The sequence below is a fragment of the Neopelma chrysocephalum genome, unplaced genomic scaffold (genome assembly GCF_003984885.1).
Source record: "Neopelma chrysocephalum unplaced genomic scaffold, ASM398488v2 Primary Assembly neopelma1_24, whole genome shotgun sequence".
Classification (NCBI taxonomy): Eukaryota; Metazoa; Chordata; class Aves; order Passeriformes; family Pipridae; genus Neopelma; species Neopelma chrysocephalum.
The window spans coordinates 25045261-25063892 of NW_020897693.1; the positions used below are offsets into that span (position 1 = coordinate 25045261).

General features: G+C 36.5%; 1 protein-coding gene across 1 annotated transcript in view; it reads right to left on the minus strand.

Annotated features, from left to right (window-relative positions):
• Positions 1 to 17565, minus strand: part of RYR3 (ryanodine receptor 3) — a 222469-nt gene extending 204904 nt beyond the window's left edge. Inside the window, exon 1 of the mRNA XM_027674225.1 lies at positions 17441 to 17565. Coding sequence (XP_027530026.1) covers positions 17441 to 17491 — 51 coding nt within the window. The 5' untranslated portion in view covers positions 17492 to 17565. The remainder of the gene's footprint in view (positions 1 to 17440) is intronic.
• Positions 17566 to 18632: the final 1067 nt, after the last annotated feature.

An 18632-nucleotide genomic window follows, 5' to 3' on the forward strand; every position in this document is an offset into this window, starting at 1 on the left:
TTCTGTAGAAATAGTAATGTAGCTAGACTGAATACATACTTCGTGCTTCAATTATTTTAAAAGAAAAAAAATTATCAAAGCTATCTTATTTAAGCAGAATCTCTTAAAGACGTTTGGGGTTTTTTAAAGGAAATTCAGAAATTATTGCTAAGAAAACTTCATATTCTCCTTTTCTTCCCTCCTCTTCTTTGAGGCTCTAATAATCTTACTTTTAAATAAAATTCTTTGCTTACCAAACTTAAGAAGATACTGCAATAAATCAGATGTTCATTTATCATTAATTCTAGCATGTAAGAGATACCAAATTTGGGGATACAAAGAACAAGTCAACTTGCTAGTACCCCAAAATAGGGAGGTAGTAAAAACACTGGTCTCTATTTCCTCCCTGAAAATATTTACAAATGATATTTTGTCTCACTGAAGAGTAGCAGTTCTGTGTTGTCACACACATTAAGATATGAAGAACTCCTCACACTATTAAAAGCCTGGATAAAGACTAATCACAATGGCACAGAAGCAATTTCTGATTATGTTCATTTTTAACCATTGAGATCTGCTTAGCAAGAGTTTACATTTAGAATAGAAAGGAAATGAAAAAATCAAATTCAAGTGTGCATATCATCAGCAGAAATAACAGTGTGACTAAAGGAGGCAAGAAAAATTTATAATTTGATTATTCATGTCATACTGAAATTTTAATCCAGAAAACAAGTTTTGGAAAAGGTTTGAAAGGATGGCCTAAAACCAGTTTAACATACCAAAATCTATAAAGGTCATAGCTATGAAACTTTCATTGTCATTTGTATAGTGGTTTGAAAACATATTAATTAAATAAGCAATGGGCATTTATCACATAACTGTATATTACAGGTAAGGAAAATACTTTCTTGGATCACCTGACAAGACCCTTGTCACTTACTATCAACCTTTAAAATTGTGCTGTACCCTGTTTTAGAGAAGAGAGGAGAGGATACTCTGAGTATTTTGCACAAAAATATTTTAGTTAAGATAACAAAGCATGACTTCAAGCACTTTGAGTCTTAAGATCCCGAAGATTTTTTAAAATTTAGAAAAAAAACACCCCAGATGTATGGCTTGATACTCTGAAGTTATCCTGCACGTTTTGGTCAATGATGGGCACAGAGAGTATAAGATAGAATCATAGAATCATAGAATCAGCTGGGTTGGAAGGGACCTCTGAGATCATCAAGTCCAACCCTTGATCCAACACCATGCTTACTAGACCATGGCACTAAGCGCAACATCCAGTCTCATCTTAAAAACCTCCAGGGACGGAGAATCCACTACTTCCCTGGGCAGCCCATTCCAATGCCCGATTATCCTCTCTGTAAAAAATTTCTTCCTAATATCTAACCTAAACCTCCCCTGGCACAGCTTAAGACCATGCCCTCTTGTCTTACTGATAGCTGCTTGGGAGAAGAGACCAACCTCCTTTCAGGGAGTTGTAGAGAGTGATGAGGTCTCCCCTGAACCTCCTCTTCTCCAGGCTGAATAGCTCCAGCTCCCTCAGCCTCTCCTCATAGGGCCTGTGCCCCAGTCCCTTCACCAGCCTTGTTGCTCTTCTCTGGACCTGCTCCAGCACCTCAATATCCTTCCTGAACTGAGGGGCCCAGAACTGGACACAGTACTCCAGGTGTGGCCTCACCAGTGCTGAGTACAGGGGAAGAATCACTTCCCTGGTCCTGCTGACCACACTGTTCCTGATCCAGGATGCCATTGGCCTTCTTGGCCACCTGGGCACACTGCTGGCTCATGTTCAGCTTCCTGTCAATCCAAACTCCCAGGTCCCTGCATTTACATGTTGTGTTAAATATATATGTGTGTGTGTGTATATATATATATATATATATATATATATAAAATACTGGGACTACAACCACTTCCCTCAAATGTGCTATTCCTGACAAAAAGAAGTGAGTGGAGACTGCTATTCTGCTCAACAGTTCATTCAGCTTGTCTGGTAGGAATTGACTCTGCTAACAAGATGGTTGGTACAACCATTCCGGGGGCATTGAATCTTGTGTTTTCATAACTTAAGAGTTTCAACTAGGAGGGGAATTCATCTCTCTGAATATTTCATAAGCAACATGAGACAAAGACAACCAATAATTCAAAGAAATAGTTTTTAGTTTTAGTAAGATCCAGGTACATAGAAGTGAGACATTTCAAAAATTGTGTATCCAGAGTACTACATATAGTACCATTAAAGGCTCTAGTGATGCAAGCAAATAACAAAACAATTTCAGCTATAATAAAATATATAGCTATGTTTTTGACTAAGTAGAAAAAACTAATTCTGAATAACAACTACCAAAAAATGATTCCATCTATTGTGTCCCCTATGGAAATAGTAGCATAGAGATTCATTTCAGCACAGAACAATGTGAAGGTCTCGGGCAAGTCACCAGGATTTCAGCATGGCTTCATTATAATGACTAAGCAGTAGTATAATGACAGTAAAATGGAACTGTAGCCAGAAGAACTAATATGAGATGAATTTAAAAACAGTAAAATATACATTTAGTATGCACCAGACATCAGACTTCAAGATGAGGTAAAACTTTCTCCCCCTGGTTATACATGGACAGCTGACTGCAAATGGCTGAAATCCACAAAAATATATATCATTATATTTTTGGATAAAATCATTTCAGAAAAAAATCAGTAGTCTAGCTTCTGCTATGTCACTGTGATTTAAAATGAATGCTGTTGCTTTGGGGAAAGTAGTAAATATTCACAGTCAGTTATCCTAAAATACTGTTCTGGAAACTTCCCCCTAAATCTTCAAATGTAGAGAGGTTACTTTATATCTCTTGTACTAGGGTGGGGAGCAGAACTCCTTACAAAATCCTTGTACATTTCTCATTAGAAAATTAATATTCCCTATTGTATTTTATTCTTTCTGAACATGAGACTTTTACTTCATTATAATTTTTTAGATTTTGTCACCTTTTACCTTTAAAATTTATCTTTTATATGAAACAGAATGAAAGGCACTTCTATGTAACTTACAGAGCATCTCTGTCACACTGTTTCTTTTCTAAAGGTCACTGTTATTTCAGCATCATTTCATGAAAGAATATTTCCATACTCATCATACTTTTTTTTTCCCATGTCCTGAACTTCAAAGGTGGCAATAGTACTGTTCCTGCAAATTGTGAGACTACAGACTGACTCATTATCTTAGTATTCCTTTGTCCTTACCCTGTATTTCTCTGTTTGTTCAGGAGGAAAATATGAAGAATTATTCTGAAGTGATGATATCGTACACCAGAGGATCAGCTGCATTCACACTTAACAAAACTTTGCTTAGGGGAAGTTAGGGTGGAAAGGCAGACTGTTAAAAGGAGACTGCAGTAGATTTAATCATTAGATAAGACGATTTCTCTACAGTGACAAGATTCCTTAAGAGTTAAACTGGATATGGTTACCATGGAGCTAAGACTCCCACAGAAAAAAATTACAGCATTTTGAAACACTTGTTGGAAGCACACAGGCAGACAAATAAATGACACTGCACCACTTTCAGGCTTTATTAGGTCACTTAAATTCTATGTGCAAGTGGAAGCTTGAGGGAGGGATTTTTACAGGCTTTTGCTGAATATTTCAGCTGTAGCCTTTTTAATTTAGAAATTTTTGCCTGAGAACTGCAGATAAGTTTCTTGGGCAATGCAAGACTTCACCATATTAATCTAATTCCTTATTATCAGCAATGGTTCTAAGTGAAGTGAGGGGCTTGGTTTAACTGCAAATGTAAAAAAAAAAAAAAAATCACAACAGCCAGACAACAAAAACACAAGACAAAAGAATGCTGACTTTAATCTTTCCCCTTCTTTGTATTTCTACTTTTGAATTTGGTAATATAAAAGGTATTCCATGCCTGAGAGCATTGCAGCTATAAAAATTACCTCTCAGTAGCTGGGCAAGACACTGTGTTTAGCGAATGTGTTTGTATTTTGTCTCAGACCTAATTAATGCATACTCCAAGAAAAGAGAATTTGCCAGCTCTAAAACCATGGTAATAAGGGCAGAGTTAGGTTTTCTAGAATTTTTTTAACATAAACCATTCCATAATTTGCAAGTTAATTAACACACATTCATGGAGAAGGGTAGTACAGCAGTTAGTTCTAGTTCTGCCCTAACGGCCAGTGATTGCCGTTCTATCTTACATATAAGTTTTCACCACGGATGTCATGAGCACAAGTCATTTAACCTTAGGGCTACCACACTGTATTCTTCATAAACACTCAATGGTCAGGAATGCCATTCCTTCTAGTCGAGGGCAGTTCTCTCAGTGACAGAAATTCAGCTAAGACTATAAACCTGATTTAGGGAGTTTTGGCATATAACACTACAATACTATTCTTAAATTTTTCTTTTTGACTTGGCACTAAAGACTCTTTTGCCAGCTGATTCTGTCTCAGGGCACACTTCTGATAAAGTCCTGTGCCTTATACAATAAAAATCTGCGTGAGTAAAGATACTTAGATAAACTAAGTCACTCAGTGGTAACATATAATCTGTTAACAAACTGCTTGGAGAAGAGTGGCTGGAAAGTTGCCTGGTGGAAAAGGACCTGGGGGTGTTGGTGAACACCTGTCTGAACATGATCCAGCAGAGTGCTCAGATAGCCAAAACAGCCAATGGCACCTTGGCTTGTATCAGAAAAAGTGTGGCCAGCAGGATCGTCCCCCTGTACTCCGTGCTAGTGAGATTGCACCTAGAATACTGTGTTTGGTTTTGAGCCTCTCACTACAAGAAAGCCTGAAGTGCTGGAACATGCCCAAAGAAAGCCAAAAAGATGGTGAAAGGACTAGAAAAGCAGCTGAGGGAGCTAGGGTTGTTTAGTCTGGAGGAGGTTCAGGGGAGACCTTACTACTCTCTACAGCTCCTTGAAAGGAGGTTGGTGTGGGGATCAGTCTCTTCTCCTAAGTAACAAGCAATAAGACATTTTGTCTCAAGGCTAGAGAATTGATTGTGGCTATTTCATTTCCTAGCACAGTCAGAGACTTTGCAGACTTCAGAAAAGGTTTAGAAACATAGCCTTTTTTATTCAGGTTGGTGCCTAGGTTGAATTTATATTCTTTAATAAATGTCAATATGACCTTGCTATGAAAGGTGAGCAAGTCTTGGCCAAGGAAATAGGAACTTACAATGTCACTGTCCAAGAAGTGGTTGTCACCTATGTTTAAAGGAGAGTCAGGCACCAGGAGTATAAACAAGAGATAACAAAATTGTAAGGAAACCAAACATCCCGTCATATGAAAGTAAGCTGAACAAACTCAACTTACTTATTCCAGAAAAGGCAAACTGGAGAGGGAATAGAATTCTTTTTTCTAGATATATTGATAAATTAAAGTTGGCACACTGGAAAAATGTGTATATTTTTATATAAATATATAAATAAAAATATATAAATATAAAAATATATAAATATATTTAAGCTGAAAGACTGAAGGAGGAGTACTACATCAGTGGATTGGTACCTTGATAAAAGCAGCAGGGGAAAACATAATTGGCTTTAAAATTGAACTTCAGTTTAAAATGGCTTCAATGACTCGAAAAGTTCTTCCCAGTTTTCTGTTCCTGTGATGCGTAATGTTAACTGAAAGCAAATGCAAGACTAATCTAAGCAAAGATACTTCAGATGGATACAATGTGGCAAAAATAAGGCAAACAAAAAGACTGGACAGTCTCAGTGACTGGAACCTATGAAACTGAACTTTGAGGAGTAATGACAGAAAAATTTCAGCATTTTCAGCAAAGCAACTTTATTTGTTTTTTGTATTCCTTACATATTCAAGAAGATGAGGCTTTGCCCATTTATGAATGTAGATTCCACTTTGAAGTTTTTATTTTCCAGAAAAAACCCTAACTATTCTCAATTTTCCATTAAAAGCAAGTAAATTCCTTTTAGGACTTACTGTTTTGACAAGCCATGCATGTCAAAACAAATAAAAGGCCTGCCATTTCTTATAATTCCTTGATTTTTTTATGACCTCAAAAAACAAGAGACAGGAGGACAGTTGTTCTCACTCTGTTTTATATACCCTCAGGTAGAGCTAACAGGGAAATACATATGAACTGTGTATTAATCTCTCTTTCCAATCTCTCCTTGGGAATATTCGCTACTAATGTGTACTCATAGTTGCTGAATATAAAGATTCTTTGTCTCCTTAGTCAAGTCTATCCCCATACTTCCTTTTTTTGATAACAATGACATTACTAAACTTCTCATAAAAAAAAATATCCATCTCTGTGGGATAATTGCACCTTAGTTGCTTCCTTCTTATCCCATTAAATAATTAAGTCTTTTACAACTCATCCTTCTGTTGTCCACAAAAATTGGATTCATTACCCAGCGTGCAACGAGCCAATAGTTACACACTCAAGAGAGACATTATTTATTTCAGAGTTGCATGAGCCTTGGTGGTCAGTGGCATTCCACAAGTCAAGCCCCCAACTATCAAAATTTTTTACTACTAATATATTTTAGAAAATAAAGGAATTAGTGTTCACTAGCTATGAGTTCCATAGTTCTCTTATTAAATACTAGTCTATCATTTATTGGTTAAGGATTCTCTCTCTTCTTGTGCTAATTAGTCTGCATGCTCAGTCTTTCCCTTCTTTTGGGTCAGTGGGCTTCTTGGATCAGTGGCCTGTGAGTCAGTGGTCGCACTTTCCACCTGCCAGAATTACCTTTAACCCAGCTGGAGCTGATTTCAGCACAATTACTGAGTTGGCTTTGTTAGTTTCTTCCTGTCCTCCCTTACACAAAATTCTGGTATCCACCTTTTCTTTTCTCTTTTCCCCAAAGGGAACCTGAGATAAGATAAGGGTGGTACTATCATCCTAGGAGAAGAATATATCCACAAGTGTGAAAGACTGGAATGCTGATGACAGACAATCCAGGTGCAAGCCGACAATGTGCAAAGTAACCCCCCAGGTGCTGAGGGTGTGCACTCCTGCTGCCACAGGCTACAAGCTGGGTTTCATTGTCCTTACACAAATGACTAAGCTTCTGTAACTCCCCTCCAAGGAAGCCCTGGGATAATTCACACATGGCCTGAAGATATCCATCTCTGCTGATGGACCATAATGTAACATAAGGAGTGGTTGTTCTACTTGTTTAATGCTGAATTATTGTTTCACAACCAAATCTTTATATAAACATAGAATTAAATTTGATTGTTTTTTATTGAACTGCAGATGTAGTAGATCTCCCTTTTTGAATCTGCAGGCTTTCACATTTAGCACATTTACCTTCCAATTATTACTTAGCAACAATATACTCTCATCACATATAACTACCAAGGACTGATTTGTATGCATAGCTGTAACATTTTATCAAGTTCTACATATGAATATTACACTAACTTGTAAATAGCTGAAGACAGGATCTGCAGCCAGTGATCCAAGTAGTAGTCACAAGAGCCATGCAAACTATGCATGTATTGGACAGAAAGTAAACAGAGTGAATATGTATATCTGAAATTGTAACAGGAGAAGAAATACTTGGGAAGAAGCAAGTGCCGCCATTGCTTCAGGCCTCTATTTTAGGACAGCAGCACATTGCCCAACATTGCCTAAGGTAGCATTTCTGCAAACATAACTCTTCACCTTACATATCCCCCCAAATGCTTACATGATCAATGTGCAGTTATCCTGTAATCAAACTACTAACTTTAAAAAAAAACAAACAATGGTCATGTGTGCCAAGAACCCCAACTACATAAGTCTCTGATTGAACGCAAGGAGATAAAAGTTATTCTTGAGATGCCACTTCAGTCAAAGAAAACTGCACCTGGATGGTGACATGGTCTGATGGGTCTAACACAGCACTGCTAAAAGCTCACTACTATTGCCATGTTTATAAAATATTCCTACTTTCCAGAAAATAATAACTGTGTCTTTGCCTCTGTCCTCTGCAGCTGTACTTGAGGGGGAGAGCTCAGTGACTTCCATTGTAAAAACTACAAGCTCCGGTTTACTGTGAAAACACCTGGCTTTAGAAATGATAGGAAGAGAAAATGGAATACACAGAGGCTGGTTCTGAGACGGCTACATTACACAGCTAGATGATAGAGTGTTTCCCTACAGCAATGGATGCTGGAGATCTAAGGCATGCACAGAAATAATGGGACTGGATATTGTTAACTGATGTTGCCAGAAAGTAGCCTGAGGTCAGGATTATCTTCCATTAGCTCCTATGTTATCATTGGCTTCTGTTATTACTGTCTCTGTCTGGTTTGTTTTAGAAAAACAAAAAGACACAGATGTGAAAGATAAAAGTAGTAAATTAATTAGGATATAGTTAAATTGTGTGAACACATGATAGAACTATGCATTTACATGATTAATTTTTTTAAATAGCTATAGAAACATTCTACTGATGTCACAGACTATCTCTAACAGAATACCACTTCTATCATCTTTTGCCCATCTTTTTTTTTAATTGCAAAATTTCCCCACCCCCCACTCCATTTTTTTATGTTGTGGTGAACGCATTTTACCCTTTAGAATGCTATGATTTATGATTCTCAATGGTCTTCATATTGGCAAGGATAAGAAAGGTCATATTACCACTCTAATTGGCAAGTTAAGCTTTATAAACAGGCCCTTATTTCGTCAATGATGTTATTTAAGCCTAAGGTCAACCTTGAGAGAAGCTGGCTTGGGAAGATCCCTGGCAGATAAAAACAGGTCTTTCTAACAAAAACAAACTATAAAGTCTATTGATTTTAATCTTTTGAAAAGTGCAACAAAAATGGATATGCACTTCAGAAGAAGGTTATGTTATTATCTTGGAGTTTAATACTGACAGTTGGGGAGGTAATTTTTTAACATCAGAATGTTAACTAACGGTATCAATATTTCTACATATTATCAAACAACTTCTGAATTCTACAAACTACTGACATTAAGTATCTTTAGTGTGTATCAGGTGTATAGGCCTTCTGGGAATTTTCCACATACAAAAAAGATGAGGCAGTGCAGTCAATGAACTTGGGAGTCTTGGGAAATGGAAGTCATTTGGCCTTGAGCATTCTAGTGAATCATCTGTGACATTAGTACTAGTATATATTCTAAGCTTGATGATCCTTGTACTCCCATTTGCACATGGTACCACTGATGCAGTTTGAAACCATATTAAACCTTCAGTGCTGTAAATTAGTTCTGTCTTCGGTTAAACAGGTGTTTTGATTTCCAAGTTGAAATTCTATTTTTTGTACAAGTAATTTGGAAACGATTTTATTTAAGTTGCAGTGCTTCTAGATTAAATTGTTATTGAAGAGATTTCAAATTGTTGCAATTGGGTCAAGGGAAGTTGGCTTTCTGGTACAAGGTATTAAGGAACATGGTCAAGTGCAGAAGTATCTGAAATACTCAAGATTGACAGAGATGTTTGTTGTGGACTAAAAACAGCTCAGGCATGTGCTGACTACTCAGTTTACTGCACTTGCTTATTTGGATAAAAGCCCAGGAGAAGGAACAAACCTGATGTTACTATTGAATCTTTCACCTTATGTTGCTGTTGTCTCTTGTCATTACTTCTACTGACAATAACTGGAACTCCTCACCAGAGATGTGATGTGCCAGAAGAGGGCGCTGGAAAAGGGAGGTTACCTGATCAACAGACTGTCCATCAGCTCCTATTTACAGCTGAACCACATCTGTTGAGATTGAGAGTTGACTGACAGCAGGTGTGCAATGGCTGACAAGTACATATGCATCATACTGCAGGTGAGACACTGCCAAAGCAGATCCAGGAGGGGGAAAAAAAATCAATTTTCCTGTAGGCTTTTACAATTCCCATGCATATCCCTATCTTGAACTACTTTAGACATACCCTGAGGTGTCACATATTTGCCAATTGTGCTTCAGAACATTACTGTAATTTCCAGTAAAGAAGTTTCCAAAAGTTATCCAAGCACAGTAAGTATTTAGGTGGAAAACATCTTCTGAAATTAGAACATAAATTCTTTTAAAGTAACATGTGGTATACAATTTTAAATCTTCCAGCACCAAAACCACTATATCCTACCAGACAGAAGGAATGGTCTGGTGATGTTTTAATGACATTAAAGGCAGAATATAAATTTAAAATTTCTACATTGAGCAAATAAACCATAATATTCACCGAGGCATACATTAATACCTCATGTTTTCTTTCTGAATCTTTTAAAGTGTGTATATGTTAGCAATTGTTCTCTTAAATTGAGATAATTTTATTGTCTATAGAGCTTATTATATAGCTGCACTATTATTATGTGCCACTTGGGAAAATATGCATTTCATGTATGTAGTCAAGAAATACACGACTTTTAACTAGTGTCCTGTGTTTGAATTCAATATATTCAAAATAACTGCATGCCAGCTTTATTTTTCTTCTCCTCCATGCCTGCAACTGTTTTAATTTTTGGAATCTGTAGCTAATGCACCTGGCAGCATTTGGCTGTGTGGTCACAGCACTGCCATGGGAACTGAGAAGAGGCAGTATTCACTGCTGGATTTCAATATGAATCATACACAGTTAGCATGCATGGGATTAGAGATCAGACAACCCCCTTGCTGCATTCTATAAAAATGTAGGAACATCACTAACTCACTGTTTATTACTGAAGATACTAATTCTTATTCAAACACCAAGAAGCAGAGCACGAGCAGAGGATAAATCCCTACAACAGCCACCAGTGAGGTTAGGGGAAAATAGGGAAGAATATGCCTGGAGCATTACTTTAAGATTATTGCATGGTCACAAATCCTACCAAAAGGCTTTTCACTCACTAACATTCTAAGGCAAAATTGAAGAGTTTTGCCTGACTGTAACAAATTTGATGTTATTTCAGCAGAACTGCATCAACACCAATACTCCCAAAAATAAAACTGGAAAAAAAAAAAAGGAAAATAAATTAATAAGGAGTTAGTTATATCTATCTTAGAAGTTAAATCTACTATGAATATGCTCAATCTCACAATTATTTTGTAAGAATATACTACATTTATAATATGGTAATATATTTACTGATTTCTCTTTGAAATAGAATTTTTAAAATTTATTCTGTAGAAAGAAACAGTAGAAAAGCATGATACTGAGTTCATGTAGAGTAATGTTACTCTGATTTTAACTGGCGTAGGCTGGTCCAATACGAAGCAGCTTGCAAAAGTGCAAATCACTACATATAATTACATATATCCCATATGTACTTATGATATGATATATACATACATGTATCATACATACACACACATACTATGATTACATATTGTTGTACAACATATCTCTGAACTTTACTGCTCTACACCCTTGCAGAAAAAATAGGATTACAATCTATTCTATAAATCCATGCTAAACAAAATGCAAGAAATACATCAGGGGAACGGACCAAACAATGTGCCACCTCCAACACCAGCCTGTAATGTCAGGACCTTTGGAAGTGTGTTACTACCTCAACTACCTCCAATTTGATAGAGAGAAATCAGCCTTCACTTCTGACCAGTCATGATGCAAGTCCTCATTATCCACCGGTTGTATCTGCAAAAACTGTACTTGCCTTTACTTCTTTCTGGCCCCTTTACTTGATGTAGTGTTTCAACAAATCATCACCCAGCAAATGCATTTCTTCCAGAATATTTATTACAGGGGTTTTTTTTAATTTACTCATTACACTAGTAAATCTACTTCATAATTGTGTCTGTAACTAGAATGCCAGAAATTACTACCTTATAACATGCTGGATATCGTTTCACTGCCTTCTCATATTCTCTTTTTGCCTTCTTCTGTTATCTTTCCTCTTATTTTAATTGTAAACTTTTGACAGCAGAAACATTCCACTCATTCTGTGTTTGCACCATGAGCTGGGAACAGACCTCAGGATCCTAACTCAGAGAAAGACTGAAGTATATCAAGACAAATCATGTGATGTACTATGAAATTATAATGCAGTTGTGGCTGTATCACCCCTTTTTTTCCTCAACATCAGCTATAAAATTCCAACCATTAAATAAACCTCAAACAACTTTCATTAAACTAAACATAACAAATTGCTGAAGTGTTTCCCTTTCCATCTAAACATGGTGCAAAGAATCATTCCATGCCAGGAGCCTAAAATACAAACTTAGATTAGATTATTTCACTCTGAAAGAGTAATTATTACAGATTAATTGAATGGCTGATATAGACATCAAGCAACTACTCCAGTATGTTTAGAGGTAGAAAAGACACACTACCAGTCTGAAGGCATGACTGTTGTCTTATAGTATGGTAGAGCATTTGCTAAAAATTCTGCCTTGAAAAGGGGTTGAAATTAACTGCAGATAGTCTGTTTAAGAAGCCAAAAGAAATCTGCTTGAAAGACCTTTTATAAATGGAGAGGAAGAGATATGGTGTGGTTTTTGTTTTGTTTGTTGTACAATTTGTTATACTTCTTAAAAGACTTACAAATATTGTCTATTATACAATTGTTTAAAACTGTGCCAATAGGATCAGAAGGGAGAGATTTAACACATAGAGATAAATAGATACACAGATACAGAAATATTTAATTCAAAAAGTATTTAACTCATAATATGCACCAGCTCTCAGAAACAATTCAAGTTTTATATAACATTATTCTTCCTTTACTTTTACCCTTTTCCTAGAAGGAATTTACTGACTACTGGACAACTGGTCTATCATGAACTGCAGTACATTTCAGTGACAATAGACAAAATATTCTAATTCATTTGAAAACAATATCATGGAGCACACAGAACTGTTCAAAAAGCACACAGAACCTGTGCCAGCTCCTTTAAAAAGGGAAATTCCACTTATTTGATCTAAAGGCATTTCTTATCATTTAGGACTTTTACAATACAGAAAATTCGATACCACTTTTCTATAATTTCATACACAACTCACTGAGGTCAATTTCCATATTTTCCCAGTTTTAAATTAACAACCGCTAAAAACTTCTCCCTAGAAATATCTTTCATTATTGTCTGATATTTGGACATTTGTCCAATATATTTGTTTGCAAGTATTTATCTGGTGAGCGTTATATAGGAGGTATTTGTGCTCTACTTAATCAAGCCATGGAGATCTGTGCTACAGAATGTCAGCATGCAGTTAGTAGCATAACTATTAGATGTAAAGTTGGATTACTAAGGACAATTTATTTTCATATTTCCACTTCATACATTCTTTGTTATGTCACTAGGGATACACCACTAGAGACACAGATTTGATAAAACAACAATTATTAGATGCACATAAAGAACTGGTTTTATGCTACACTAATCCTGGGTAAATGAAATAATTCAGTACCACTCCTAAAATAATTTTTAAAAAGGATGATGTAATCGCTTTTTATATTTATATCTGGCAACAGTGAAAATGATTGAAAAAAAAATCTAATTCATACTATATCTGACAGTTCATATTGTAAAACTGAGATTACTTCCCATCTCATCTGTAACATCTCAATAGTAGAAGAGCTTGTTTTCAAGCAATATAGATAGGAAAGTGTATTCACCTATATATCTCTGTGTAAGTCACTAAGTTGTCTTGGTTCTGAGCAGCAATTTAATACACAAGTGATCAAAAAAACCCTAAAAAAACAAGTGTACACTCATTTTGTAAATCTATATACGTGGACTAGATCCTGAAAAAAAAATTCCAGATATTATTTTCTAGGAGTTTGTAACAACAGTACTCCGCTATTTAACTTCTTCTATAGAAGAAAACAATTTCCCACTTCTATGTGTAAATTTTTAGATAATGATTCGAGAGGTTTATCAGAACACTTAAAGTTAGGTCATTGAGACAAGCTGTTAAAAGAGCAAAAGTCAGAGAAAAATCAGCTGCTAAGGCCTTTGTCACTCAGAAAAATGAAGGACTTCTAACCAGCTGGGGAAATAATCATGGATACACAGAGACATGCACAAAGGTATGCACACATTATACTCATACATGCCAACACACACACACTATTTAGATCTATGGAAAACAAGGCAAAACTTTCTTGATTAATGAACCGTCTCAAAAAAACCCCCAGTATTTCTATTAAAGTTAATATGATGAATTTCAAGAAAAATAACAAAGCAATAGATCTATTAACTAATTTACCACCATAATTTGGACCCTAAGATGGCAAACCACTTTGATATGTTTCATTACAAGGACATTTATACTGCAGTGGGCAGGGGTGGGACTCCCCCTCACCCCCAACCATGTTCTCTGTTAGCAAGTGACTATATAAGCATTTCTGATGGAGAAAGACATAAGCTATCTGATCCAAGACACCAGCTCATATTTGATAAATTGAGCAGCAGTGAGAACTTGTGAATAATTTTGGAAGAGGAGAGGACTTCGTCTATTTATCATAGTAGTAAAGTCCCAGTAGCTAGGAAAGGTTTGAAGGAGAGTACTTTACACTCGCTCATCTACATTGTCAAGGGCTACAGAGTTTCTTCTGTATCCCTTAGTGCATTACCTCAAAACAACACAGGTTAACATATGTGTTCTCACCTAATGCTGCATAACGTCAGCTTCATCGATTTCTCATATATTCATACCTCAGGAAGGGGTAACAAATAAACAATAGGGGGAAATCATCTAAACAAACATTGCATGGCAGTATTGCATGTTACACACATGCAACAAGTGCTCTGCTTCTCTCTTCCATACACACACACTGAATATCCAGAGTGAAATCCAGAAGAAAGCTACCAACTAGAAAACTAGAGAAAAAATTCCAAGAATTATTACAAAAAACAAAATATCAAAGATTTCCTAACAAAGACCAAACAGTAAGTGCAAGAAAAAACTATGTGTGTTTATATATTTAATTTATATTCATACTGAACAAGTCAGGGGAAAAATCAGGAAGGAAATTACACTGTATTAGTAACACCTTCCTTGAAATGCTGTCATTGCATATAAAGGCTTCACACAAGCATTGGGACATACTTGAAATGAGTACTGAGGACACACTACTACTACTAGGACAATGATAGTGTTGTTATCCTCTCTGGGACCGGCTAAGGTCTTTGTCATTCCCATTGGTGCCAAACTACTCAAATAGGTCTTGAAACAAAAAGTGATAGTAAAAAACTTTCAATTAAATTTTATACATGTGCCCACAAGTTTGCTACTCCCTAGAAACAAATACAGGCATCATTGTCATTCATTTCTAAGCTTCTTAACCTTCTAAAGGAGCAGAGAACCTAAAAGTGAGGCACAAAACTATACAACGACTTAGATCTGGAAGGGGAAAAAAAATCATAACCGATGAAAAATGGAGGACAAATGGAAATTTCTCTTTAAGATAGCAAACATTAATTTTAGTGGACTTTCAGGGTTGATTCTCTTACTCTTTCAAAAAATACTGTGTGATATCTTTGAATTAAAAAATGTCTAATCTTATTTTATACCTAACCAAGAAAGAGCTATCTCTGAGAGCCTAAAACACCCTAGACCACTTCTCTCTAAAGACTCAAAAATAAGAAAATCGAGATCAACATTTTCAAAGGAAGATTCGGCTGCACAAGCCTGGGAAACATTCACTAGCAATTCAAATTCCCAGAAAACATTTTGATCTGGAGAAGATTCTCATTGATCAACAATTTCACTGGAAGAGTTCTAAAGGACTACTGTTTATGTTTGTATGTACAGTGTTTAGGCAACAATAAAAGCTGTAAAAAATCAGTACTGAAAGTGTACCTCACTGTGGCACTCAGTACCTAATAAATGGTTCCTTTCTCAGTATATTAAGAAACAACAATTCATCCATTCCCCACGAATGTGAAGGAAGTTATTTATAATGGAGAGGAGACAGCAGTAACTGATATGATTGTTCAGAGCAAGAAGTAGCTGGGACTTCTAAGACAGAAATCTAGTCCATTTTTTTTTCTCTGTACAAGATTTCTTAACACTAAGTAGAAGGAACACTTCTGCATAGCCTCACTTTTACTATTTCCATTTTAACCCACACCTCTACTTAGCATTTTATTTTAACCATTGGAAAGAAGTGCAATAGTTATTCTAGCACGAGAGTGGATCACAGCAGCAGAAATTGCCATCTCATGTAGCACACGCAGGCTACCTATGGAAAGGCAAAGCTCCTCACTTCATCACTGAGGATGACTGTCCAGTCAAGGAAACATCTTAGAAAGTGAAAAGATGAAGGATATTCATTTAAAGCTCCTGTCTTGGATTAAAGCACCTTCTCCTAAAGGCTGAGTTATCTGCTAAACTATGTAATACAGGTAGGTCTAGAAAGTGCAGTGGAGGGGACGGATGTCGAAAACCACTCTTCTTTGTCATTATCCATTCCCCATCCCCCTCCATGAAATTCTCCGACGCTTAAAAAGTGCTAATGACACTTTGTCACGCATAAACAATTTACAGCAGCAGCCATCACCACTCTCCAACCTTTATCTCACATACATAAATTATCCCAGCCTCCTACAAATCAACCTTGTAATTTCTTACTTTGGGAACTTAGCATGTTTTATTTTAGTAACTTATCCTTTAAAGTTCAATCGACTCTAGAGGAGACTGTTTCTAGAACATTATTTGGGATAAATGAAAAGTAAAGATAATATGGAAAGAGAATACACACATTAATAGCAGGTTTTTTCATGCTAGTTACACAACAACACAATCTTAGTCATGCAGGGTAAAAATACTGAGAGACACAAGATGACACATGAAAAGGATCTTATACTCTTCCCAAAAATTAATGCATGTACACTACTTGCCTAAAAGTCCAGATTAGTTGTCATACTAGATTTGTGTAAAGCTTTAGGAAAGAATGGTGTGAGGGCTCTCTACAGAAAATTACACTAAGTGAAGGCTATTTCGCTAATTAACACCCCTTCCAAAAAAAATGCTTATCTCCTTTTAAGATAAGATTCTTTTAAGTAAAGACCCCAAACATTTCCAGAGCCCTGACTTCAACATCTGTTGGTATTCCTTACACAGAAGTGTGCTTCTGTGTGCATGTTTATCAGAAGAGGTCGTCAAGGGCTTGCTAGGTTTATTCATCATTTTAAGGCACTCCTATTTGCAAAGCTTCTGTTAATGTCAGTGAAATCTAACCCAGACAGAAGTTTCAGAGGTCACATATTTGGCATGCTACATTTAGAAACCCAAGTACAAAGTTGACGAGGACGCTTCAAACACAGGGGATTACAGCGGAAATAGGTCTCCTTATACCAAACTGGCTATTGAGCAAATTCAAGGAAGAACACACCGAGACTGCCTGATGCTATTAAAGCTCATATTCTTGCTTTATTTTTTCCACCAACTAAATCAATTCTCCCATTTAGCAAAGCCCAGCACAGAAATAACACTTTATTTTTACTACAGCAGAAAAGAAATAGACATGAGACATAAAATCATGTACTACATGACATATAAAAAGCAGATACTTACAGTTCGTAGGAACTGTATTTCATCTTCCCCTCCTTCACCCCCTTCAGCCATGGCTCTTGAGGAGTCAGCTCTGCTGAGACTGATCGCCTCCACCGTCAGCTCACTGCGCTCTGTATCGCTCCTCTCCTATCAGTATTAGCATATAGCTAATCCACAGCCATATAGGGAGCTCAGCTAACTCCACTGCACTGCAGACTGTCAGTCAACCCCCTCACTGCCAGAGCCAACTGCGCTGCTTTTCCAGCTCATAGCAAGCAATTCTTTTCCTTTTCTCTCTAGCTTGGAGGCAAAACCCCCTACTGTTAAGCTATTGCAGGAAGCATTATATGCATCACTAGGTGTTGATTTTTTTTCCCCTCCAGATGCTGTCTGGTCAAAACAGCAATAATGGTGAAGTGTTAATGAAAGCAGAGCTTGTGCTTCCATTTTCACAGATCAAGGTTCCCAATTTTGCACTGATATGTATCAAATTCAGCAACTCTGAACCTACTAATTATGTAGCAGAAGGATGTAACTCTGGTGATCACAGGACAAGCTGATTTTGACAGCAGGTATTTTCAGCTTGTTTACAATAATTTCCATTTCTTGCTTCTCTGCATAAGCAGCTGCAAATCTGATTTCCATCTGATCTGAACCGTGTGTAGTTATTTGTGCTATCCTTTTACATGGTATTTATAACTATATCCTAAGGACTTGAAGGGTTTTATCTGTACCTTTTCAGGACTGCACCTGAATATGTATAGAGGATGGTACATATTTACTTCACAGCCCATAAAACACAGTTAAAATAAAACTTAAAATAACCTTAAGTTTTAGTTCAATAATGAATAAATTTGTAATTGATGAAAATTGTTATTTATTACTTCAATATGAGCAAATGACCAAGGAAAAAGCAGATCAACTGTAGAACAAAATTTAATTAAGTGAAGGGAGGAAAACAGAAAGGACACAAGGAAACAGAAGAAAGCACTGAGGAGGCTTAGCCAGCCAATTTACTATATGATCTTGAATTTTGTGGTAAGGTTGCAACCACAGCCTACCCATGCATTCCACCCCTGAGAAGCATTACCCAAACTTTGTGCAATCCGTATTTACATTGATACATTCCCTCACAGACTACCATATGTATACATCTTTTTTCTCAATAAGAGCATATTTATGTTTTACAAATGAAAAACATAGGCGTGAGGGT